Below are 25,658 nucleotides of genomic sequence, written 5' to 3'. Positions count from 1 at the left end.
CTGAGGGTGGAATTTGTTCAAACTTTATAAACACAAATCAAAACTTGATTCCAAACTTGCTCGCCCACACACGAAAAACATGACACGGTGCTAATGTTACAGACCAAACTCTTAAATGAGCCAAAGAGAGCTGCAGCACATTAGATGATTGATGAACAGTCGGCCTAATATGGAGTTTCTTTAGTGGACTGTTGAAGCTGCATACGCTGAGGGGTGGAGGTGGGAGAGGCTAGAGACAATATGTGAAAGATTGGAAGTTAAAAAAATGAGAGCAAAGAGGTTAGTTGGGGGGGGGTGCAGGAGGTGAAAGGGAGGTCTGTTTGAAAGAAGAAAAAAATGGTGAATATTTCTGAAAATGTTTACAATTCATCAATTTAAATACTAAGTACTTTCACAGGCAGGAATGAAGCCTAAATTTGCCCTTATAAACTGCTCTAAAACATCGTTTGGAGGTAGATTAACTTGAATAAATACCAGAGACAGTTTAAAATCTACAGTACATTTAATTAAATCATTTTCACAGCGAAAGAATAGAGCTGATCCAGCTGAGAAAAGATGCAAAATCATCGCACAGTTTTTACTCTAATATCATCTGTCATATGTTTCCACAGGTAATTACTGAACGTGCTATACTAGTGTAAGACCTATGATGTACGCTTTTCTCTGTAATCTCCTTGATTATCTCGGCGAAACACACCAAACCTGTAGTTAATGCCATTTAAAGGGTCAGTTCACCCAAATTACAAGAAGCTTATTTCCCCTGTTACCCTTTGTTCTAGCTAGTCATGCAGATAGTTTTGGTTTTATTTTCTCAAGTTTGGAAATATCTGCCTCTGAGATTTCTGCCACTATCCAAATACAATAGACGTTAAAGGGACTGTGTTTGTCATGCTCACAGCAGTGAAAAACAATATTTTTATAGGGAGTATTTTTTCAGTAGAAAGTAGTTCCAATGAAAACTGCTCACAGCGAGGTCTGTAGATTATCTAGAGTAACAGGAACAGTGTTTCTGAAAGGAGGTTTTGCTGTTGATTTTTTTTTAAATGCCATTTTTCACTGCAAAAAATCCACTTACTGCTGAAATGAGGTGGAGGCATAAATCTCCGATAGACAGGGATGGGGTGCAGTGATAGCATTTTATCAAATCCAAATCAAGTATTGAATCTGCTTATTAAATTCAAATCCAACAGAGAATCTAATTAGGCTTTCTTTTCAACAACTAAAGTTCTGTGTAACTAATTCACTCAGCTCTACAGTTTCTAGCGGTTAGCCTAATTAATCTTCACAACCTGTAGCTACAGCCAGAAAAGACATGAAATGTTCATTAAATATGTATCATTGCAATAGCACGTGTATCCAACTTTTTTTTTTACACCTTATTTTTTCACAAGCTACTTGCTCTAGAAACTGCAAACCCTGTCACAGATCTATTAAGCTAATGACCTTAAATATTGATGTAAAATGTATAAAAGTTGGTCTTGGTTGGATCACAAAAACACACTCACAGGATGGTGTTAAACTGATGTTTCTTTTCCCTTACAAACAATCATGGGCTGAGTACAGACACCAGCTTGTAGAGAGCACAATAACAAGATAACAGACAGGACTTTAATTGAAGCCATTACAGAATTAACATTAATTAACATGTAAAATAAGGGCCCATAAGAGATTTGTTAGCCTTTGAGCTTAACAAATTCAGGTATGTTGCCAACGGGGAGCCAGATCCAAAATAAAAGCAGATATCAGAATTCAAACCTGGGGAAATAAAACCAAGACATAACTGAGAAAACATGTTCTTTCATAATTGGGGTGAACTGACCCTTTAAATGACTGCAACGCTTTATATTTCAGCATAATCTATCATTAACAGTGCTACAACCTCCTCGCAAACACTCCCACGAGTTGAAGTGTCATCTGTAAAATAAATGTGTACACTGCATTTGCAGAGACTGTAGTTAAAGCACATCTGTCTAGTCTACAGACACTTCAAAAACAGACAATAAGAGTTCAGTATGAGATTAGGATGGCGATACTTACTATAGGGAACACACTCATACTGGACCTCTAAGTACTTGTAGGTGCCAGGGCATGGATCAGGAAAGACATCAGAGCCAGTGACAACCACACACTGCGTACGGTTGTTGCACCTAGAAAAAAAAAAGATTGACCAGAGATTTCATCATGACTACCCATAGCAAGAGTGATCGGCAAAGACAACATTAATAACACAGAGCGGGAAAAGTTCATCGTTACAGTGAAAGTGATGAAATCCCAGCCAGGACTGTCACATATGCATTCTAGTTTAAACCTTGTCAAACAGAGAGAGGAATGATAACATTAAGGGAGAGTAAATAAATGTGCAATGAATTTGATAATGAATAACCAAGTGACAGGCATGTTAGGAATTAGCGATGGCATTTCCTTTAACAGCGTCTTCGTGCCGCTATTGAAAGGGAAGACATTCATTAAAACACACACAACAGGTGGCGGTGACATGTCCTACTTGGAATGGGTGACCTCTGGTGAAACGAAGCAGCTCCTCTGCATGTACGCAACAAAGACGATGTGAATGTGTCATTTCGAGGAGAGATTATTTGCCTTCCAGTATGAAATGGTGTCCCTCAGTGAATTAACAGTCTGGTGCCTGTGTGTGTGTATGTTTGTGCAGATGTTTCTGGATGCTAAAAAAGTTCAAGTAAAGAGGGATGGGGGGGGGCAGCAGAGGACTGAGTTTGTTTAAGTACTGTATATGGTGAAATTGGCTTCACTTCAATCAAGCTCTCTTGAGGCCAAGGGACTGAGAATAATGTCAGCAGTAGCAGTGGCAGAGGCAAACAAGAAAAAATTGGCACCAAAATAGGAAATTCAACAATTTGCAAGCTTGAGATAAATATTTCAAAAGGTCAGTAGCTGTCATGCAAGTTGGACATACATTTCAATGTTGGACATGACTTTCAAAGAAACAGAAACAGTAAATGAAGAAGCTTTTCCGTTGCTGCAAAATGGGATTGTGCTGCACATCAACCACACAAAGCCCTGTCTCTGCACTTTTAACTATACAGGTTGTTAAGGTAAAGTGTGAAAAGGTAAATGTTTGTACATTAACCGTGTACATGTTCTGAATCCATCTTTGCATTTTCTAAGCAAAAACCCATCCCTTGAGACTAATGGATTATTAAGCATCAAATACGAATAAAAAGGCGTCAAGTCCATTATGAAGTTAACGAATAGCATCAGCATCATCGGCGATGGTTTAAACATCACTGACAATACGGTGCCAGCTGCACTTAAGAGATTCACTGTTATGGCTTCACTGCAGTGAGAGCTGCTGCGAGGGAGAAGGGTCACGGCATTAAAATGTGAACAGATGAGAGTGTCAGAATCCCCTCAAATGCACCCAGAGATGTTCTGTTTAATTCAATGTTTGGAGTTTATAAGTGTGACTGACACTAGTTCCCAGTTCCCAGTTCCCAGAAGTACATTTACTGCACTGCACTAATGAACAGTTTTGAGATCGATTAACCTAAATATTTCATTTTATACTATATGTGCTTCTACTCACCTAATTTCGGAAGTGTGCAAGTGTGGACAGTGTGAATTAACTCAACCTGAATTTTGGCCACTTGGGGGCAACGCAACAAGCTGTAAACACAACAACCTTATAAAGTAGTTATGACTATCGTGTTAGCAATCATTTGCCTATTAACACATCCATGAGAGAGAGAGAGCAACATTACCATTTATTTGGAGTCGTGTTTCTTGTCACATGATGAGTGTAAGTTCAATGTTGACTTCCCTTTTAGCTCTGTTTAGCGTCTCTACCAACGGCTGAGGGAAATATCTGGCTCTTTACCAGACAAGCTCCAATACTTTCACCAGCAAGTCGCTAAATTTATCCGTCTGATCTTTGGAGCTGGGCAGGTAGTGTGCAGAGGGTTTATTAGAGGTTTTCTGCTCAAACAGCTGTCTGCTGCCGCTGGAAATTAACCAATGAGAGCAGTGAAGGTGAACCAAAACAGTAAAACCAAAAAAAAACGAGCTGAAATACACTAAAACGCTTCGTAGATCTGCAGAGTTTGGAGATGATTCTCTGTGGGCTTGTCATTACAGGCGACTGCTTTAACATTACACCATTTGACCCATTGTTAATATGAAAATATTGATTAGTGCAACTTTAAGTAAAGGATCTAAATACTTGTTCCACCACTGCTAGCTTTCAAGCTGTAAGAATTCACTCTGGCATTTATTCTACTCTAATTTTTAGACATTCCTGCCTTGGAGTAAAGAGAAGTGTTGTTGCTAAGCATTTTGAAATGCCTCCTCTGTTTTAAACTGCTTCTGAAATCACTGCATGTAATCTCTATTGTACGGTGCACAATCTCATTTCTATCTAAGAGCTGCTCCTCTGACCACGTAAAAGATTTATTCTGTTAGTTTTACTGGGTCAGGGAATATGTGGCCATTGAAATGGTAATGGTAAAGGTAATGCAAGTCAGCAAAGCAACCTTATTTCAAGTGTATTGTGTTTGAATAGTTTGTGTACCTGCACAAACAGGTAGAGGGGGCAATGCTGGCACAGAGAGAGAGAGGTCAGACATACAGTCCATTTACAGTACATCTCTGAAGTAAACACCACCTGAATATTAAACAGGCCCCGTAACCTGAGTTGCCATCAGCTCCTCCATGTATTTTTCATCCAGCCACTTTTTTTGTCAACAACCAAATATTTTACTTGACAAAACACTTCGATAGATGTTGTTGAAAATCAAGCCGTTTCATTCCTGTCTAGTTGTTTTTGTTGTGAGAGACGGACGGCTGATGAGTACGTTTTGTTGCAATTTCCAAACCAACAAAACTGCCACTCTGTGCAGCAGACTTCCCACTGTTTTTATCTCCCCAATCTTTTTTAATATGTTTGTTTATCTGTCTGCAGTGCTACTGCCTTTTGCTAATCTTTGTCATGTTGGCAGGGCATCGTGTCTTAACGTGGTGCAGTTTAAATATTCTCCTTGTTTTAGTTTTCGTCAGACTGAAGGAGTGATCGGGGTCTCCCAATGCTTTAACATCCCTGGTTATCACATCAACCTTAATTACGGTCAGGAGCCCATTTCCTCTGATCTGAATCATTAGGATAATTCTGGTTAAGGGCTTGTGGTGCAGACTCTTCTCAAAGCTTTCACTCGCACACTGCCTCCAGGGAAACTTCTATGGAGATAAGTTTGAAGTGTGGCTCCAGCAAGTGAGAGTCAGACTTGTCAACAGACGTGGTGCACAGTGGGGCAGGTTGCAGTCAAACCGAAGGGCATGGACACTGTCAGCAGGGTGTTCCTGTGTGAGCGTACTGGGACTCAGCTGTAAATTTAGAAAGACAGAGTAAGACAGCAGGACTTGATCTATTCCTGAGCCGATGTGTGGTGCTTCTCCTCATGGGAGTAAATACAAAAGTGAATGAAGCAGGGAAAAAACCCAGAGGTGTAAGATGGTGGGCGATGATGCTTAGAAGGGGGGCATTGGGGTGGGGGTTAAGACAGAGCAGCGCATTAGAAGATGAACTGCGCTGGTTACTATTTATGAATAGTTCATCCAGTGCCCTTTAAAAATACACACACCTCTGGGGGTAAGCCGCAGTCGAGCTGAAGTGTTGCTGTGCTGTCATTTGACAGCAAGGCAGCATCCTGTGAGAGGCTAACCGGGATAAAAGGCATGATGATGGGCATTGCTCACTACCTGAGGCAAAGCCACTTCAATTGCAGTACAAGTGTTTGAACAAAGCAAGCCCAATGTTCCAGATAGGGAGTTAAGAGGGTGTTCATGTGACTTGTTGTTGTGTCTCTGAGCTGCACTGATTATGACTCAAGAAGCAGCAACAAGGCGCAGCTGGTGTGAAGAGCTCTGCCGCATGGATGTCAATTCCTGCCTGTCAAGAATTAATCTGCGCCCTAGTTTTCTGAATTTTAAAATACCACCTACATAATCTAGTCAATGAAGGGCTAATTAAAAAAAAAAGAGAGAAGGTGTGAGATGTTGATTAATTGTCCGGCGCGTAGGTGGCCGCACGAGCAGGGTGATAATTTAAACCTTTCTTTTGTCTGCAGAAATGGGTGCAGAGAAATAAATAAATAAGAAAACGAGGTCCATACTTTTCCTCCACAGCTCCCGGTTATGTTTGTGAAATAAGATCCCTCCTCCCTCCCCAGTGTTTTACCTTTGTGATATAATCTTGTAGGCATCGGGGAGGTAGCAGTTGACGTTCTCCATCTGGAATGGGTCAGCGTCGCAGATCTTGTCGTCAGTCCGGCCGTAGTTGGCCGTCTCGATCATAATGACATCACTCCCCGGGCAGCGGAGATCAATTGCATATCCTTCACATGAGAGCTCTCTCCTGACCAGCCCGAAAGGCAGGGCTGCACGGCTGAACCCTGATATACAGAGAGAGAGAGAGAGACAGAAGAAACTTTAAGCACATAAATAAAAAAAAAAAAGAATGACTTAAAAGGATCACTGATTCAATACAATAAGGCCACACATCATGTAGTAAAAATCTACTGGCACAAAATAAATAGGCAACAGCAGTCCAATGTTTACCACAGTTTTAAACAGACGGGCTATTACACGCGATACAGGAATGGGGAAAGACGAAACAATTCATCTCTCCATCTCTCTGTGGTCTTGGATGTTGGCTAAGACATCAGATTGTAAGTCACTGGAGACCAATGGTAACCTCATAAATTCTTGAGCAAATACAAAAGCTACAGAGCATCAGGAAGGCCTCCACCTAGAGAACATCCACTGCGGAGCCAAATCTATCTGGACTGAGAGTTTGTTTTACAGCCTTACAAGCCTTTCCATTTGTTTCTTTTGCTTTACTTGCTCTGTAAAGTAAGATAGAGGAAAAAGGCAGAATCCTGGCAGAATGGAGAGTAATATAATCCATTTTACAGTGTCGGTGATCGAAGAGGGGACAGTCTGGAGTCCACACGGGGGAAAATCTATACATGGAACACAGCAGATGGGAGTCTAGCCAACAAAATTAACTATTTCACAGCAATCTGTCCCCCCTCTCAGAAAATTACAACGAAAGATGTTATTCCTCAGTATTTCCTGTTATTAAGTGATAGAATGTCTTTGAATGTCTTGAATTTGAAGAGAGAAAAAAGAAAAGAAAAAGAAAGACAGAGAAAATCCATTATCGGAGGTTAAAGTGATCGAAAGTGAAAAAAAGGAGAAGTAATTTTCTGAAATTCTGAGAACACAATTAAGTAAAATCTAAGTACAACATGCAAATGTGTTCCATTTAGGAAGTGCAAGCAGAGCACTGCATGAACTGTCAATAATCGCTGTTGTTTGCAGCAATAGTGGGTCCCTGAGGGGGCAGCTTCCACTTGTATTTTCTGCACTGCTCTCTCCTAATTAGCCCTCCTTTCAGCCTGTTACCTTTTCCATGCTCCCATTGGCTCCCGAGCATTGTCATGTACTAACACTTACCACCCCGGGTTCACTTTGCCCCCTCACTCTAATTATCCTCACTCTTTTGACAGTCAGGGCCTCGTGCAATTAGCATTGTTTGAACTGCTGAAAGTTGAATTGATTCCGGCTTGAAATTCCTACCCTGAAACCTCCGACCCACATGTCTGCTAGTCATTTCAGCCTGCTGTGCCTGGCTCACTTATAATGATATTCTATGTCAGTCTGCACGTCACACCAGCAAACAGAAAAAAAAAAACACAGACACACACTGACATCTGTGAAACATACACTGTTGAAATACAATGCTGAAGTCATTGCATATTAGGAGAAACTTCTGCATTCACTAGTAGTGGTAGCAGTATAACAAAATATGAAACTAATGGTATAAATTCTCTGGCACACAGCCACTAGATATTTCATTATAATACCATGATCTATCTAATGGCCAGTAGATTCTGCTTAGCTGGACTGTTTATCACCTCATTAGGAGACGTCAGTGGAGCCGAACCATAAGTGGAGGGCTGTGGGGTCACTCCATCTATTCCAATAACCACTACAATTACCCAAACCTTTCAGAAAACCTGTCCAGAGTGGTGGATGATAAAACACAGAGTGAAGTCGCCAGCTCTACTGTGAAGACTAATGATTGTCCCGCCTGCCATTCCTCATGGAAGGAGTGACGGGTTTATCAAGGCAGCTACAGAGAGCAGACAGAAAGAATGCATTTCATGGGGTTTTAAAATTCTGAGCGAAGAGACCGTCGTTTGGCTAAAACACCCTTTCTGGCTGTCCAGTGGTGACTCCGCACATCTATCAGCCCACTATGGCATGATGGCATGCTGTTGTCAACACAGGCCTAACGATTGATTAGGCTTGTGCCTTGCTGGCCTCCTTCTCTGTTGCCTGTATAGATCTCTCTGGTCATAGGCTAACACTACATCAATTAGGCGGAGTATCTAGGCTGTACTGCCGGCCTGAAGAACAAATTGCTTCTTCTCCAAACTGCAAGACCGTCTCAGTTTCATTAATGACTGTCTTGTCAACTTCTATTTGTGCAAGTAATGACAAATCTGTCTAAAAAGTTCAAATATATATAAAGGAGATTTTTCTCTCCGCAGGAGGAAGAGGGGGATAGCTGAATTCAAGGGAATATATTTTTGGTCGACTTAACTGGATGTTGCTTCAGATCTTAGGATTTAAGCGCAGCTAAGAAGGAAAGACCTTGTGACAACAAAGGTTTCTGGATGTAGGTGTTGATTTTCTTGTTTAAACAAGTTTTGCGAGATTTTGGAAAGATGGGATGATTGTTTGTGTGCACAAATGTCAATGTCTTAAGGAGGTATGAAAAGCTCTTCATCTAGCATTCTGTGCTTTGTTTGACTGCTCAACTTTGCAGCAGTTGAAGACTGCGACAGAAGGGCACCAGCTGCAGGGAAAAACGGTGTCAAGAAAACTGCAGGAAAAAAAAATCCACAACACGATCCCTGTGTGTATGTGTGTTAAAAAAAATGTTAAAAAAAGAAAGAGAACGGGCTGCTCTCTCTGTTTCTGTACCTCAGATTACCATTAAATTACACAATCAGTGAGGGAACCAAATAATGCCTTGTATAGAGCATTTAGTCAAATTGCCATGGTAACCACATTGACTTAGCTATAATTGGCTATGATCCCTATTCCTGGCCTTGTTGACACGAAGCCTTATCATGCATTCTGGTCAGTGAGTGACTGCGAGGAAAGTAGCTTTTCAGATTCCTCCCCCTGACCTGCCTGCTAAGCCGTCTATTGAGCTCAAGAGAGCAAAGCAAAGGCTGGGACCGCTTCTCAATATGTTGCATTCTGGGAGTTTTTCTTCTCCTCCCGTTGACAGCCTTTAATTCACTGCCAACCCCCCCCCCCAACCCTCATAATACATATTTTGTTTTCTATCAACACCCTTGAAATTGGAAGTGGCACTGTGGCTCAGATGGGTATGTCTGAAACCATCCACAGGGTTACACTTTGTGGCTTTTAAAACCCTGGAGATAAAACGAAAAGATAATGGAGGTTTGGTGTCGAGATATTGCCATTTGGCGGCTGCAAGCGCCAGACCATAACACACATGTTGAGGTTCATCTTTGCTGTTCTGTGTGTTAGCTCACGATAGTGCAGTCGTGACCAACCTTTAACCCCTACAAACTCCACAGGACATCAGACGGTGGGAGAAAAAACCAGAGGAATGTTTGATCAGTCTTAAAAAGAAAAAAAAAAACTGGGCCATTTTTGGAGGGTAGACAGTGTGGCGAGGGCTGGCACAGACAGAGAGCAAAGGCGTTGGTTGACGCTTGTCATCCTCCATTAAGGTTCCTTTGATTGGCCTTTGTGGTCCTGGAAACGGCAAACAGCTGCATGCAAATGGCCCTGTTTGCCCAAGGCTGGCCCCCATTGTTCTGAGCTTGGGTTTGACAGGGACGCTTTCTCTGCAGCATAAAGGAGGGTGTAGCCTTTAGTCAAATAAGAGTGCCCCCACCGTGGTCACAGCAGGAGTACTTCAAGATTGTTTGTCTTTTTATGTTGTTTTATTCCCAATATTACTGGTAGCCAACATCTTTGGAAGAAAGAGCAGATCTTAGAGTCAAGCTTTTCCTCCAACAGCGGGGGATGCCTCCATAATCCAATATCCGGAGTGACAGAGTGGTCATACGGCATGTTTTGCTCTGGTGGAGTAAAGATTTTCAATGAGAATTCATGAAGTAGAAAAAAAACAAACTGAAAAACAGATTTGAATTCTTAATATAGGGAACAAAGCTTCATAAATGTTTTGCCTCTTTTTTCCAGCCTCTTTGTTCTTTACTGCAGTATTTCTAATCTGTTCGATGGAACATTCTGATTGCTGGCCAAGGAATAAAATTAGCTTAAAAAATTAAATTCCAGAGACCATTGTGGTAAACCTTTTATGTGTGAAATAAAAGTGCATTTCATTGTCCATGCACATGCCTCTAAACTGACAAACTAAACTCTTGGATTAATTCACAGCACACGCAATTTCCATTTCCACGTCCCTAAATTTGTAAGGCATCCAGTCCTGCTGCCTAAAATGTGCGACACAAGTTCCCAAATGCAGTACATGACCGCCCATCAAATGTGAGAGACACACAGGAGCAAAGTGGGAGATGAGAAAGGAGATTTGGGATTCACAAAATAACACCTGCTTTTCAAATACAGACAACACCCCAAGAGCTCTTCACTATGCCACAACAGCTCATATTTCATTTCGACTGTCGAAATGCGGTGAAACAGTGAAAATCTAGTTGGACATATGGTACCATTTCCCATGACACTTAAGTCCCCGCTCCAGTCCACCTTGCTGGGAATTGTTTCTAAAGACAGTGTCAGACAAGACCACAAACCCTGGGGCTACACCAGCCTTTCCCAGACAACTGCTATCAGACACTCTTGATTCCGATATAAGTATTCTAAAATAGAAACTGGCAATACAGGATCGAGTCCATTTGTGGTTAGACGAAGCGCCCTGAGTCATATCCCTTTCTCTTTCTGGTGATGCATGGATTCAGTGTTGCCACTTCAAATTCCAGAGCCACCATTTTTATTCATAGCAATTGCCTTTTCTCTAATTCATCTCCCCTTTTCTTCACTTAAAAAAAAAAGAAAAAAAAACAGTAGGTGGGAGGAGAGAATCACATGCGGCATGCTGAAGCATGTCTTGTTGAGGGGCTTTAAGGGGGAGGATTTGTCATATTGCTGAGACTGAGCGTGAGAGACCCTGCTGCTGCCTCTTAACTCCTCAGGTGGGTCCATTTAGGGGAAGCTAGATCCTATCATGCCAGATGCAGGCGTGTAATGTTTTCTCTTTTAGTGAAGCAGCATGAATTTAAAGGGAAAATCCAGTGTTTTTCAACCTCGGATTTATTCTCATAATTGGCTAATTTCTCTAAACCCCTCGCCCAACAGAAAGTGGTTTGTATCTAATAGTGTGTTCTAATGGGAGTGATACTTGGTATTTCAATAGTTGAGAGAGTGGTGGTTTTTTTTTTTGCCTTTGCAAAATTAAAAACAATAGAGCAAGTGTAAGGAATTTATTAAAGTTTGGGCTTATGTGCCTAACTGCCTTTGAAGCTTATGCCTTTAAATTTCCTGCATTACATTACTGATTATGGAAACAGCTCTTGGTGAATAAAAGAATCAAGTTTGATTCTGAACTTTTTAGTTTCCTGGTAAGTAAACAGCTGTTAATGCTACCATTGGCTATGTAGCAACAGCAAAACTTACAAATAGCTCCTTTAAAACAAGTATGCAGCCCTGTCTATTCACTACTGTAGCTAACTACATAGGCTTGTCAGCTAGCCAAATAACTGCCTGGCAATCACCAATTGCATACACTGGTTTCCTTAAATTACAATGCCGTGCCTGTAACTGTTTCACCTCCACCAATCAACTGGAAGAAAAGATAGTTAGCTTTCCTTACAGTAAGCAACAGCAATAATAGCTCCTATGAATCAGTCAAAGCCTTCAGGGCATTTTTGTTAAACCTTTGATGTCTGTTAAAGTACGTAAGTATATTAAATGATGATAGCCTATGTAATAAATTCAGATAAACAGGCTGCTAGTTGACTAAAGGGAAAAGGTTGGTTAGCAGGCTGGTTAGCAGCAGTTGCTAATCTACTTTCTGTGTTTCTGTCACATTAAGAGCCAAGAGTTCAAAATAATTTATTTAAAGCTTTAAGATTTCCAAATCTCTACAAAAGAGGTGGCAAGAGCAAAGTTACCACAACTCATTAGTCAAAATAGTCACGATTATGAGATAAAGAGATTGAAAAATACCAGAATTTTTCTTAAGACGTGAACCCTTTGAAAAAGTATCCAACAACCCCACAATGTACACAAAATACTTAAAATGTACAGACCGTTCTGTTTTGATGTTGCGGAAATCACTGTCTGGGATTACATAACACACAGAAAATGTTTAAGTTTTGGCACAACTGATGCACAGTCGACACGGTGGATTATTTTGACTTTCCAGAGCAGGCGGCTCAGCTGCAGAAGACTGCAGATGAAGAATTTTTCCCCATGGGAGCAAGAACTAAAGAAAAAAAAGAGGGCAGAAAGTGGAGGCTATAATGACTGTGTCTTAATTTGGCCGCAAGAATCAAGGTTTTCTCCGTGGGTTGGTTGGATGATCCCTGACCCTATGGGCCCACATCAAAGAAAGCCAGCATGGAAAGAGGGGTGCATCATTACATTACTAATACATATAATCCTCTAAATGCAAAGAGGGTCAGTGCTTAATATAAGTCATGACAGGAATACTTAAGTTGGAGAGATATTACTCGATGTAATTTCTTCTTTTGTTTGGTCCATGGACACATCACTCAGATTAAAGCAAAGTATAATTCGACACCTTGTATAGTCTACTGAGAAAACAACCTTTTCATGACTGTCACAGAGGCTAAACATTTGAAAGGAAAAAAAATGTTCCACTTCGAAGATGAAAAAACCTATATGCTCCCAAGAGAGTGCCATTTTGACAGAATTAGTTCAATATCTAACATATTGTTGCATCTCTTTTTTGCATGGGAGTTGATGAAACATGCAGAAAGATGTGAGTTAAAGCAAGTCTTCCAAGTGCAGCAGGGGTATAGTTTCACAGGTTTGATCTACCCAGAGTGATGCTTAACTCCCCTTAAGCCCATATTTTACCCCTGTATTTAAACCCCAGTTGGATTTTCCGCTCAAGAAAACGTCTCAGAATAAGTCAGGTGCCTCCCTTAGGGTGGGGATGGAGAAGAAAAAAAGAGGAGGATGCAGAAGGAGGAGGAGGATGTGGATTTGTCTCCATCACATGCTTGTGTCTCTGTTCTTGTTTGCTGGGGCAGGGCCTCCCCATTACACCCTCCTAATCAACCCCCACCCAGCCCTGCCTATACAGAGCCAAGCCCAGGAGGCTTACTCAGTATGTCACATAGACAGGGTGTCAGGAGAAGCTGCACCTAGAACATGGATTACATGAATAATGAACCCCATACTACAAGGATGAGATCGGGGCCTAGATACGATAATGAACAGAAGATTCTGATAAGGAGGTTTATCTTCATGCTGGACCAGCATTAGCCTTTAACACAGCGGTGCTATCACTTTCATTTGACACAAGTCCATTTAAGAGGATGGAGTGGTGCAGTTGTGGTTGTGATTATGCAGGACTGCAATTTCTGTACTCGTTTTGGCATGAAATTGTGTTTATGTGTTTCATCCCAACATAAGAATTTTTTTGTGGCTGTAGTTTGCGGAAAAAAAACCCAAAAACCTTTCATCCTTCATGTATGTTTTGTTTTGCCTTTTTCATTCTGACATACGTTTTTCATCTAGTGCACAGTTAATCGCACATTAAAATACAGTTTTTAATGCAATTAAAGCAGAGCCTGTGCTGGCTTACATTAACAGGTGATTCTTATCTAGAATATCTTCAGGACACATCCTGAACTCCTGGTAACAATGTTCATCCTGCTGCAGCCCATTTTCCAAAATTCATATGCTGCACCAGAGCTGGTTGTTCACAAATGTTTACGGCTATTCTTTTTTTGTTTTTGTTTTTTGTTTTCTTGTTTGTTTGTTTGTTTGGGGGGGGGGGGGGGGTTTAAGAATAAAGGGGGTTGAGTCGGGGAGAGAGAGAGGGGGGATGACATACAGCAAAGGGCCGCGGGTCGGAGTCGAGCCCATGACTGCTGCGGTTGGGACTAAGCCTATGTGATACGCGCTCTTCCAGGTGAGCCAACGAGGGGCCCCATCTTTACGCCTATTCAACACAGTTTGTTAGTCAGATCCATGTGATCTTGTGCCCAGAGTCGGGAAAGTAAAGGTGATATATGCCTACAGGGGAGACTCTTCCCTGAGTTACAAACTGACCAGACGTTTTGAACAAAACTGGTGGAGTTATATTGTTGGCCGGCATACCCACATAGACATTTAAGAATTTGGGAAATCTGTGATAATAGAATTGTAATGCAGAAATTGGAAAATTATTTGTTTTCAAAGAATCTTTCAAAATCCGATAAAGTAGGCAATATTTATAATGATATCACTGGGTTTGGTTGCTTGCTTGAATCTTGATTAAATAAAAATCTTAAGTTTGTTTCTCTTGTAATCATTATATGTTTGAAATTTTTCTGCATTGTTCGAATTTCAATTTGTCAAAACTAAATAGAGGTGAAAGAAGTTGTAGCTAAGCTTGCAAGGCAAATGTACACTAGCCCACCAACAACTTTGGCTGTCTCTGTCGCATACGTGGCTGTGCTTTACAGGTCCATGGAAAGTCTCCTATTCATACAAACATATTGCTCGCACACTGTGGGCATACTACACATGTACATACTGTATTGTGTGATGGGGAAAGCCTTTGTGGTCTTTTATGCAGTGTCTTGTAGATTTACCAGGAAAGTCAGTGAAAAAAAAAAAACATCCAGGCACATTCCTTGGCAGTAACCCGCTGCTATCTCTGGAACACTGACCACTTTGATTGACTTGAGAGTGATGACCTTGCCCCATTCCCTTCCACCAGCATTCCGGTCAATGCGAGCAGAAAACAGGAGCGCTGATAAGAGATGCACAGATGGGGAGATCTTGATGACAGACAGTTTCCTGCCCCTCATATTCGATGAGGCCATTGTGCTTAGCACACTCAGTTGGGATATACGCTACAAGAGGGGGTCAATACCAGATAGCGTAAGACAACAAAAACGTTCTTTGTGCTTCACTGTTTCTATGACTTTCTTCTTGCTGCGTACTTATTCAATTTCCTGCACGGCAGGAGAGGGCCTTCTTATCTCAGACTGTTTATACCTGCAAATCGGCTGGTGGCCTTTTGTTTGCAGGTGACCCACCCTGAGGTGACATTTAATTCCTGCACAAAAAAATGTGTGGTCATGCTCTATGGCACAGACTCTCAGCCTGAGGAGATTACTAATACAGTGAATGCAACAGAGCTGCATTCATTGCCTGTAGTGAGAGCTAGCCTCCAGACCCAGAGAGAAAGAGGGCCACCACACATCATTACATTGATTTGAATCATGTATTACCATTAGCCATGCAAAAGTGAGTGAAATGAACAAGAAACCATTGGTAGACGAACCAACGAGGAACCAGTTTCGTCTTATATTTACACACAAGTCCCTCTCTGTCTGTTTCTCTCTCCTGCTCTGACTTAAGAGCAGATGCATCAGAAAATCTGTGCACACACTTAAACACACACAAGTCACAGAAAGCACCCAAAAGCACATTTACGGAATCCCTCGTAATTTCTTTTATTGATTGCCTTCCTTTCCCCACTGTCAACATTAGTTTTAACACCAGCATTTACGGTGTAAATCATAACCAGCGCTGTTAACAAAAATGTGAGACCTGAGCTGTTGTGACATCTCTGATACGAAGCAAAGGACGACAGGTAGAGACAAAGACATCGCATTTGAAAAATTTCAACACTGTGACTGTGTAAATATAATTGTAGCCTCCACCTCCTCTTCTCTTTCTAACAGCAAGGGACTTTTTGTTCAAGTGACCCTCGTGTTCATGCGCACGTGATGTGTCTCCAAAATCAAGCACTGTTTAATAAATTAATGCTTTAAATGTACGTTACAATTAGAGAAAAAATGCTGGAGTGGGCTGTTCTTAAAAAAAAACAAAAACAAAAATCACTGCCTCAGGTATTTAGTCAGAGCAACAATCTGCTTTGATTGCCTTAGCACAATGTCCCTTTGGTGTTAAATATTATATGCCTGCTTTTGTTTTTGCATGTTTGTTTAGCTCTTGTGCTTTTTGTTCAAATGAAATTAGTTCTGACATGCCTCCAAGCTATTTAAAAGTACTGGATGAACACTGAACTGCTAAAATCCAACAGGTTCTTGTTGACTTTTGTCTCTATTTCAAACCTGATTTATAGTGTTGGCAAACACCTCCCCACACACAAAGAAAGGGTGGAAAAAAAAACCTACATCTTTCTATAGTGTAGACTTGATTTTACTTAAAACCCCCCCCTGCTTCCTCTCAAGATTAAATGCATTACTTTGTTATGACAGCTGAACCCTCCTGTGAAGCAGTGAGTTATACCGAGCAAATCCAAAAGTTTAGATTCTGAGGCAAACTACTCTGTGGTTGTAAGCCGGACTCATCTATTATTTGAATTAGGCTGCCTGGAGTTAAAAAAAAACAAAAAAAACAAGTGCAGACAGCATTTAAGAGAGGAAAGAGTGAGGCAGGCAGCTGGTCCAATGTTTATACAACTTGTTACCATAAGAGGTGTGAATTAAATGGCTCTGAGATGCTGCGAGCAAGTGAGATTTAAGGCATGCTTAACAAATGAAATCAAACTGTCAGAAAACTGCAGGTCCTAGCCCGTTAAATTAAGTGATTGTTCATCAGCTGCCCATGTAACGGCGACTTTTACAATCACACCCAAGCAAAAAATAAAGCACAAGCCTCTCCCTCCAAAAGGGAAAGAGGTTTGCTCTAACATTCGCATACTGGATGGAAACATTTCTTGCTGTTTTTTGTTTTTACCAAAAACGCACTCAGGAAATCGCTATTGCAATAAATCTAGGATGACCCTATCAGGGGTGATATTGTATTTCATTTCCTCGGAGTGAAATACTGATCCTGGAGATTCATGTGACTCCGGCTCATTTCAATTTCATGTTCTCTCATGATTCAAAACTTTCCAGCTCCTCAGTATTATTAAAACAGCATATTGTTACGCAATGCTATACAGACTTCTATATCTGGTGCACTGTACAGAGATGGAAAGGCTGCATGTTGCAGGGATAGTGGCAAAATGCTGACAAAACTTGTATTGGTGAGTATGGGGGGAAAAAAAATGAAACCGGAGGAATGCAATGATTTATCCACCTGTGTACGGCTCCCCAATCTGCCAATCTGTAGGAAAATCCATTTAATCCAGATGATGAACCCTGCTTTATTTCTCCAAATACTTAGAGTTGGGCAGAATTACCACGCAAGACTGATATTTCAGATTTTTTTCTCTCTCTCTCTCTCTCTCTCTCTCTCTCCCTCATGCTGTGCTTGTTCTCGTCACACAGATTGACCAGTCATCTGTGAATCTCCCATGGTTTAGCTGATAATTCATGATCGTCCTGCCATGGACCCGCAGCATTCAATATGAATTATAAAATGGCAAGCCAAGCATATCAATGGATGACAGACTGGATGTGTATGGCCCGGGGCCAGAGAGAGAAGTGTTAGAGCACAATAGCTTCCCCCATTCAGTCAACCCCAGAACTGGAAATACCAGTGTGGCACGAGGGAGGGTCTTCCGTCAGCACACGGTATGGCGCTGCTTGAGACAAATGTTGAGCTGAGACTTATTGTTAACCTTTACAACTTTTTGGGGGAGAAACACAGGCATGCTGGTATGCTCAAGCGTGGAATATTTCACAATAAAAAAAAAAGCAAAAAAAAAAAAATGAAAAAAGAAACTCCCTCAGAGAGATATGTAAAGTGTGATTCCAGGGCAGCAGGAGGGCTCGAAAACCAACAGAAAAAACAGACTGGAAAATCTTCTCAGCAATCTATTGCTGCCTTTTGCATTTTCCCCGTACATGATTCTTGTGTCTACTGACTGATAATTCATATTGCATATTAATGTCTTTTATTCACACACTCTGCCCATGCTGGAACATTTGGTAGGACCTAAACAAACACTGCCTCTTTCCTCTGATCCCCTTCTCTGTGGACATGACACAGCCATCAAAAGTGAACCACTTAATCTTTTACATTTCCCTCTTGTGCAGTATTTAGATACGAAGACCGACGTGCCCGCTAGCCTTTTGGCATTTTAACACAACAGCCAACTGAAAGTGTCAGCACTGACTGCACAATATAATCCCCCCCTAAATCAGGCTTTCTTTACTTTAAAGCCTCAGATAACAGCTCTCATTCCATCACAGCAGGTATGCGCCCGTGCACTCGCCCCACCTTTGTGTCCGCTGCCATTGAATCTGGTCATCTTCTCTCGTATCTACAGACTGGGCGGTCTGAGACATCTAAAACAAATCCGATACCTGCCTGACCTAGTTTATTCTAGCAGGAGCATCATTTTATAGATTGGTTATATAATGGCACGCAGATGTGGAAGAAACGGAGTACAAATAATGAGAACAAGGAAGAGCATATATGTAAAATTTAGTGTGATGTTTCTCTGCTTCTTTATACCGATTTAAAATATTAAAACCATAAAAATTTTACATTATTTAAATTTATAATTATAAAGACGTTCATGAAATCAAACCCCTATTTTTGATACTACGTAGAGTGCATTTTCTTCCCACATTAGTCATTCAGTGTATTTGAATCCACTAATTACATCTTCCTATCGTATTTTTTCATTGTTAGTGGCTGAGTCCGCCATCAGAGCACATGATTAAAATTGTCCACCTACGCATGAGGGGTCTGCAGGAAATGGTGCATACATGTAATCCAGTGTTACTGTTTATAGTTTTATCTCACTGATATCAGCTTCACCGTTTAGTTTCAACGCTCCCACAGCCGGATCAGAGATGCTAATGCAAACCAAACATCTCCTACTGCGGCTGCTTCCCATTAAAAATGCTAAACTGGTGATGCATGGGGCGGCTTTTATTGAAAAAGCAGTCACAGGAAGCCTAATATATGCCTGTTTGTCACTGACGCTAATGCTAACTGTGACTGTTCATTAACAAAAACGAATCTACGAAATGAGAAAACAGCCATTTTTGAATCTCCAACACCTCAGCAAGGTATCCAGCTTTACTGCACCCTGTTGTTTTGTGGGAAACGTACTTGCACCATGTGCACCAAGAAATGTGATTGCAGCTGCTCATGGCATTATGGGAAAGAAAAAAAAAAAAAAAAGATTTATTAACTTTTATTTAAACCTGTACTAGCTGACCTTTTACTGACCTTTTAAGTTACTATGGTGAAGCTGGAAGCAGACAGTTGCTAATTTACACATCAAGCAACATTATCATTCATTTTGAGTCATGTTTCTGGCCAGCAGGCAAATGTAAGTACAATATTCACTCTCCTTTTAGCTCTGTTTTTGGTCCCCTGGTATTTGGTTCTTTTACTGCTATATGTTACACTATGTTCACCAGCTTGTCTCTGACTGTATCTGTCTTCTGCTTGCTGGTGAGCAGGTAGTCTATGGTGTTTTTTTGTTTTGTTTTGTTTTTTTTCTGTTTTTTCTTTAGCTTTTTTTCTCTGAATACAGCTGCCTGCTGCTGCTGCTGCTGCTGCTGCTGTTGAAAACCATACTACAAGAGCAGAGACAGTGAACTAAAACAGAAATAATATTATTTTTTTATTCTAGCTCAGTACATATACAGTGGGTCACCCATCTGTATGTAGCAGTGTGTAAAAATTGATTAATGTCAAAACAGAGACCTGACTGGGGTTCATTCTTCCCACTGGATGGAAAAGTCAATACCAAGAGAGAGAAAAATCGCTTTCTTTTCAGGTATGTCAACGAGTATTTCAAAGAGTGAGGAATGTTTTGGGTGAATACGATAACCTGATTATACTCTCTCCTGGTGAGGGACAGAAGGTAATTATCAAGCAGAGCTTTCATTGCAGGAACTCTGATGGAAATGTAGATCATAAGCGCTGGGATGCAGGCCCTCAGGGCTGGACAGGCTGAAGGTGAGTGGCATGTGGATAGAACCAGATATTGTTTTCAGACTGACACACACACACACACACACACAAACACACACACACACACACACACACACACACACACACACACACATTCCATTATTGATGGATAGGCAAATATGCATTCTTAGGCCTGAGAGCCCTCACATCAACTGAAACCCAAAACCAGGACCTTCTGCATACCAAAGCAGTATTCCTCTTTAAGAAATTCAACTAGACTATTCAACTCAGTTTCTAAGCGAGGCAAAATCAGAGGGCTATTCTTCAAATGCCTCACAAAGACTCTTCCATATTATCTAAAATTGCTAATCTACAAAAAAAAAATGCATCTCTGCTTGAAAGAATGCTGGGACAGCCTGCTCCATAGCGATCTGTCTTTATTAACAAATTGTACACTACAGCCGGAACCGGAGTAGAACTGGAAGAGAAATGTATCACAGACCAAAACAGCAAGAGAGAGTAAAAAGGCAAAACCCAAACTGCAAAGGAACTCCCCATAATAATGTGCCTCCACATCTATCTGTAATCAATGCTTGGCACACAAGCATGTGATTTTGGGTTACTTTGTTTCCCCAGCACAATGGGACTGAAAAGGGAAAAAATGTAATGATCATCATTAAGCAGGCATACCAACATCAGTGGTTTTGATGGGCCTTTAACAGACGGGACTGTTTTGTGACAATACTTGTAATTATAGCCAAATGTACTAATCAAAAGTGAGGGAAGAAACCGAAAAAGAGCCCTGGGATGTCATTGCAGATAATTAAAAGCACTGACACATTCTTTCCCGGTTTGTCACTCTGGCGCTGAATCAAGTGAAGTGCTCTGCTTTTGATGGCTTGAGGTGTACTGGCTGATCAGAAGGATCAGATTTAGGTGCAAATAAAAAATGCATCTGTTCTCTGTGCTTCAAAGTTTACCCAGACAATCCATTATGAAGCTCATCATACAGAAAAGATACAGTTATGATCCTTTAGCGGAGGGACTCTGACACAATGTGTGAGTGTTGCTCAGGAAGTGAGGAAATGTGTCAGTGAAAGTGTCCATGGGTTGCCAGGAATATTCAATGAGTTCGGCATAAAGTGTTTGAAATACCATTTTCAAACTCCAAGGGTAAAAGCACTGAAGAAGAACTTGGCAACCTTGCTGCATAACAGCTCTTCACTTCTTTTGTGTGGCCACAACAATGTGTGCTAATAAATTCAACACATTCATAAGCAGAATAATAAATAGCTTCTTGAAAAGTTGACCAAAATCACATTACAAACTACTTTCTGACACGTAACTCCATGGTTACCCACCTTGTGAACAGTGAAAGCAAACAAGAAGGAGCAAGAGGCAGTGAAACACTGGACACCTCCACAGTGCAGAGGCCATTGTGCGCTGTGTGCAAACAATCCAGGAGCCTGCTGGCTAATAATAGTCGTTCAACGTGTTGCAGCGGGAGGGCAGAAAGCTGGAGCGATGTCAATGATCAGTAGTTCTTGGAGAAGGATCACCAGTCATCTTCTCATCTGGAAGAAAAGAAGAGAAAAGAATGTGAAAAATGGAGGAAATGGATGGTCATCATTAGCATCCGCACAGCCTCGCCTTTGCTATTGTTGGTTCGGTTTTTCCTCTGGCTTCTACTCGTGTGCGCTGCAACACGAGAAGTCATGTGCAGATCTGAACACCCGGAAAACAAAACTCCTGACTGCTGTTTGATTGAGTAAACAAAAGCATTTTTTCAAAGAAATATCAAAACTTTGTTCCCCCAGTGTTTATGAGGGCACCGGCAAACAAAGCAGATAGCGTGCCTGGTGCTCGGCACTTATTCAGCACTCAGCTGTGTGTTACAACTGAATGTTTACACTGCCTCATTCTCCCACTCTTCCCTGTTCCACCTTCCCCATTTACTCCCCAGATCCCCGCGGCAGAATGCTCGTCGCTCCGGCAACACGTTCACACAGGACGCCATTAGAGACACGTCTGCTTTGTGAGCTACTTTTGTCTCCTTCCTTATCAAGGGGTGGCAAAAACAGTCCTTTGTCTGCAAAAGCAGCAAAAGGTTAGAGCCTGAGACAGACTAACGCACCAGACAGATAAGCTGCTTACCAAAATCAAACACCGAGGAGGGATGTGTTGTGTCATATGTGAAATGCCACACACAAACACACACTGGCACACACAGACTCTCATATGCATGCCTGCACAAAGATATAGCCAAGGACATGCACACTCCTGCCGATGTGGACACACATGCAGGGAAAGCATCCACACACCCACTCAAGCACACACGCATGCGCACACACATGCATGCACACACACACACACACGCACACGCACGCACGCACACACACACACACACACACACGGAGAGACATATTGTATCTTGTTTATTCTCTTGCGGTTGCTATCCAGCATCTCCCCAATGCACACGCACACACATATGTAGCCACATGGTACACAGGATCAGTCACTTGGTAGTCGTCGCTATGCAGAGGAGAGTGAATGTTTCCCATTTCTGAATGCCGCTCCTCCAGAGCCACCCGTCAACCACCCTGATTATTTTATAATGAACCTAAATTTGAGCAGCGGAGCAGTCAGCTCTGATCGCTCTCCGGGCCTTGCTAATGTGGTTGGATATTTTTGGCAACATGAAAACCCACAAAACATGGGAAGCTTTCACATTAGCATGCTGAGTAATAATTTAAGTCACTATTGGATTCATTCTATACATGACCAATGCCTGGTCGGGGCATAACGCTTGAATAAAAGCCCCACTGGATCTCCACCTAGCCTGACGCAGCCTGAGAGTATTTATTTTCATTTGAGGTCACCCTGGCTGAGCGGTTGTGCAGCACAGTCTGTGCCAAGGAAACACACATGCAGCTAACTTATAATTTATCAGTTAAACTTGGGTGGTTTTATAGGAATTGTGGTTTTATTTGTCTTCCATTTGTTTATCTTCCAGTGGCGCCGAACCAGATCAGATAAGACCAAACTGGAGAATACTTGCTCCCCTCCACGGGAAGTCTCACCCCACGTGTACTGAAGCAGCTTATACTCTCAAGTCCTCTAACAAGACTGCCACCAGTTCAATATTGGGCTGAGCTCCAAATCTCCAGGGACGCATGTGACTTCTTCCTCAGCCATTTATCATCCCCAAATATGAGGCCTGGGGCCATGGGGTAACCATAATGGTGTTTGACAGGAGGAGATTGGAAACTGTTGGGGGGACATCCCCCAGCCGCTCTGGCCTGCTGGGCATTCTGAGCCACTCAGCCCCTGCAGACACCAGGGGCGAGAGCCAGCCAGGCCGCACGAATGAAGTCTCGCCCTCAACACCCCGGGGTTCTTTCTCCTGATCAGCCGTCGCCCCGCTGAGTAACATGTCTCCTTTCTCTCTTAAGCTGGTGGAGGACACAGCCATGCTCATCTTCCCAAAACACTGTTTTGTTTGGTGCTATTTCTGCACTGAATTGGTCTGGACTTGAGATAAAAGGATTAGGCGATTAACATTAAGATGCTTTACACAAGTACTGACAGATGAATCATAATTTCACATCAGGGGGACAAGGGGGGTGGGGGTGGAGGGGTGACGGTTGTGGGGGGGCTAAGATGTTCTCAAGCAGAAAATGGTTTGAAGAGGTATGTGAGGCATCGTTAACCCCTCACAGATTGTGTTGAGGAGTTATCTACAGTGAGCACCCCACCACCACCACCACCACCCCACTCCTAAAGCCTGGGAATTGAGGTTACTTGTTACTCGGCCAGTGATTTTCACATAATGATTATCATGTTCCACTGAGGAAGATCTGTTAAAAAAAAAAAAAAAAAAAAAGAGGTACACAGTTATGAATATCTGTCACCACCTACACCAAATCTAATGAGCTCAAACATGTAACATACACCATAAGACCACTGACTAATTAAAAGTTATTCATTTTCATCTGCGCCTTGAACTCCTCTTCCTCCAAAAATATAAGAATACATATTCCCTCGGGTTTTCTCTTTCTACTAACAGTATATCTTTCTGGAAACAAGACAAAGAAACCCACCAATGAAATGAAAAATGGTACGCAAACATCCACAACATCTGTTTTTCTTTTGTCTCCTATGCATACGCAGTGGAAACCCAAGGAGAGAAATCTATCATCAGTTAAGATAATGGAGAAAATCACAGTCCACAGCAAATTTTTCACATCAGCTTGATAGAAATAATAAGCAAGCATTTAAAAGAGGACGGCAAGCAATTAAAACATAATTAAAATAAATGGATAGAAGGAGACAGCCCACATGTCTTAACATGAAATACAAGGCTGAGTGCAACAGCCGGCTGAATGAATGTGAGGCTCCTTTGACAAAGCTTGTGTCTGCCTCACTCACAAGCTGGAGAGGAGTCCGGTGAAAGAGAGAGTGAGAGAAGGGGGGAGTTTGGGAGTTTGTAAGCCGGGTGGGACTAAATGGATGGGAGAGGGAGAGCAGAGGAGGAGAAGAATGGAAGGGGGAGAAAGAAAGGGGCGGCGGGGTCACCGGGGAGGATTGACAGCCTGTGAGTATGGCCTGACCTCCTGGGTTCGCCTCCAAGTTTTCTCCACAGGCTTAGAGAAGACAAAAATAAAGCCCAGGAATGTTAATTTATTTTCAATTGTCAACGCCGAGAAGAGAGAGATAAAGAGCGCATACATACATATCAAGTAAGACTGGAACAAAACTAATGCGCAAGTCCAAGTGTAAGCTGAAAACCTACAAGTGAAATAGAGATCTGGCTCTGTTGAGTTGCATCTTGCCAACACAATGATTCCTCTTCCACTCTTTGAATAACTACTAATTTGGAGAACTTTCTGCCCCGCCCCCATGCCCTACATTCAGGACAAAAAAAGACACACATGTGAGAGGGGAATTTCAAACATCAGAAAATGGTTGATGGGCAAGAAGTGGGAGACAGGAACTGCGGGAACTAAGAAAACACAGCCTGCAGACACTTTTTTTTTCAGTACTCGGTGCACCCTGATGTTCCCAAGAAACTCTTTTGTCATGACAGTCCTGTCAGGGCTGCGCTTTCAGCCCCTGCAGGGACATGATGTCATTTCCTTGGCTCCATCACTGATGTAGAGAAGTTGCCATCAACTGCCAGAAACAGAGATGGGATAAGATATATGACTATTAGGATAACAAGGTTATAAACTGTGGTTTACAGCTGTACACACTGAAACAGTGAGGACTTTTCTGATGTTTTTATAGCTGGAACTATTAGTCAATTAACATAATTCGTTCCTCAAATGGGTATATTTTCTGGTTTTCTTAGTTTTCTATGATAGTAACATTTATATTTTGGGCTATTGGACTATTTTTGGACATTTTGATTTATCAATACTCGTCTTGATTACAAGTAAAAGTGGTTTAAACCTTTAAGAGCAACACAGTATCCCAAAGCAAAACTTGCTTTGTTCCATTTCACATGTACAGTCTGCTGCAGTGTTTGTTTTAGGGCTGCAACTAATGATTATTCTACTGAT

General features: G+C 41.7%; 1 protein-coding gene across 1 annotated transcript in view; it reads right to left on the bottom strand.

The window, feature by feature from the left end:
* LOC111231056 (adhesion G protein-coupled receptor L2-like) overlaps positions 1-25,658 on the bottom strand; it is a 95,764-nt gene that overhangs the window by 53,869 nt on the left and 16,237 nt on the right. Inside the window, 3 exon segments of the mRNA XM_022758021.1 lie at positions 2,038-2,147; positions 6,206-6,419; positions 21,459-21,671. Of these exon segments, the coding sequence (XP_022613742.1) occupies positions 2,038-2,147; positions 6,206-6,419; positions 21,459-21,534 (400 nt within the window). The 5' untranslated portion in view covers positions 21,535-21,671.

Source organism: Seriola dumerili, unplaced genomic scaffold, assembly GCF_002260705.1.
Source record: "Seriola dumerili isolate Sdu_G_001 unplaced genomic scaffold, Sdu_1.0 BDQW01000291.1, whole genome shotgun sequence".
Lineage (NCBI taxonomy): Eukaryota > Metazoa > Chordata > Actinopteri > Carangiformes > Carangidae > Seriola > Seriola dumerili.
This window is presented reverse-complemented; position numbering and strand designations above follow the sequence as displayed.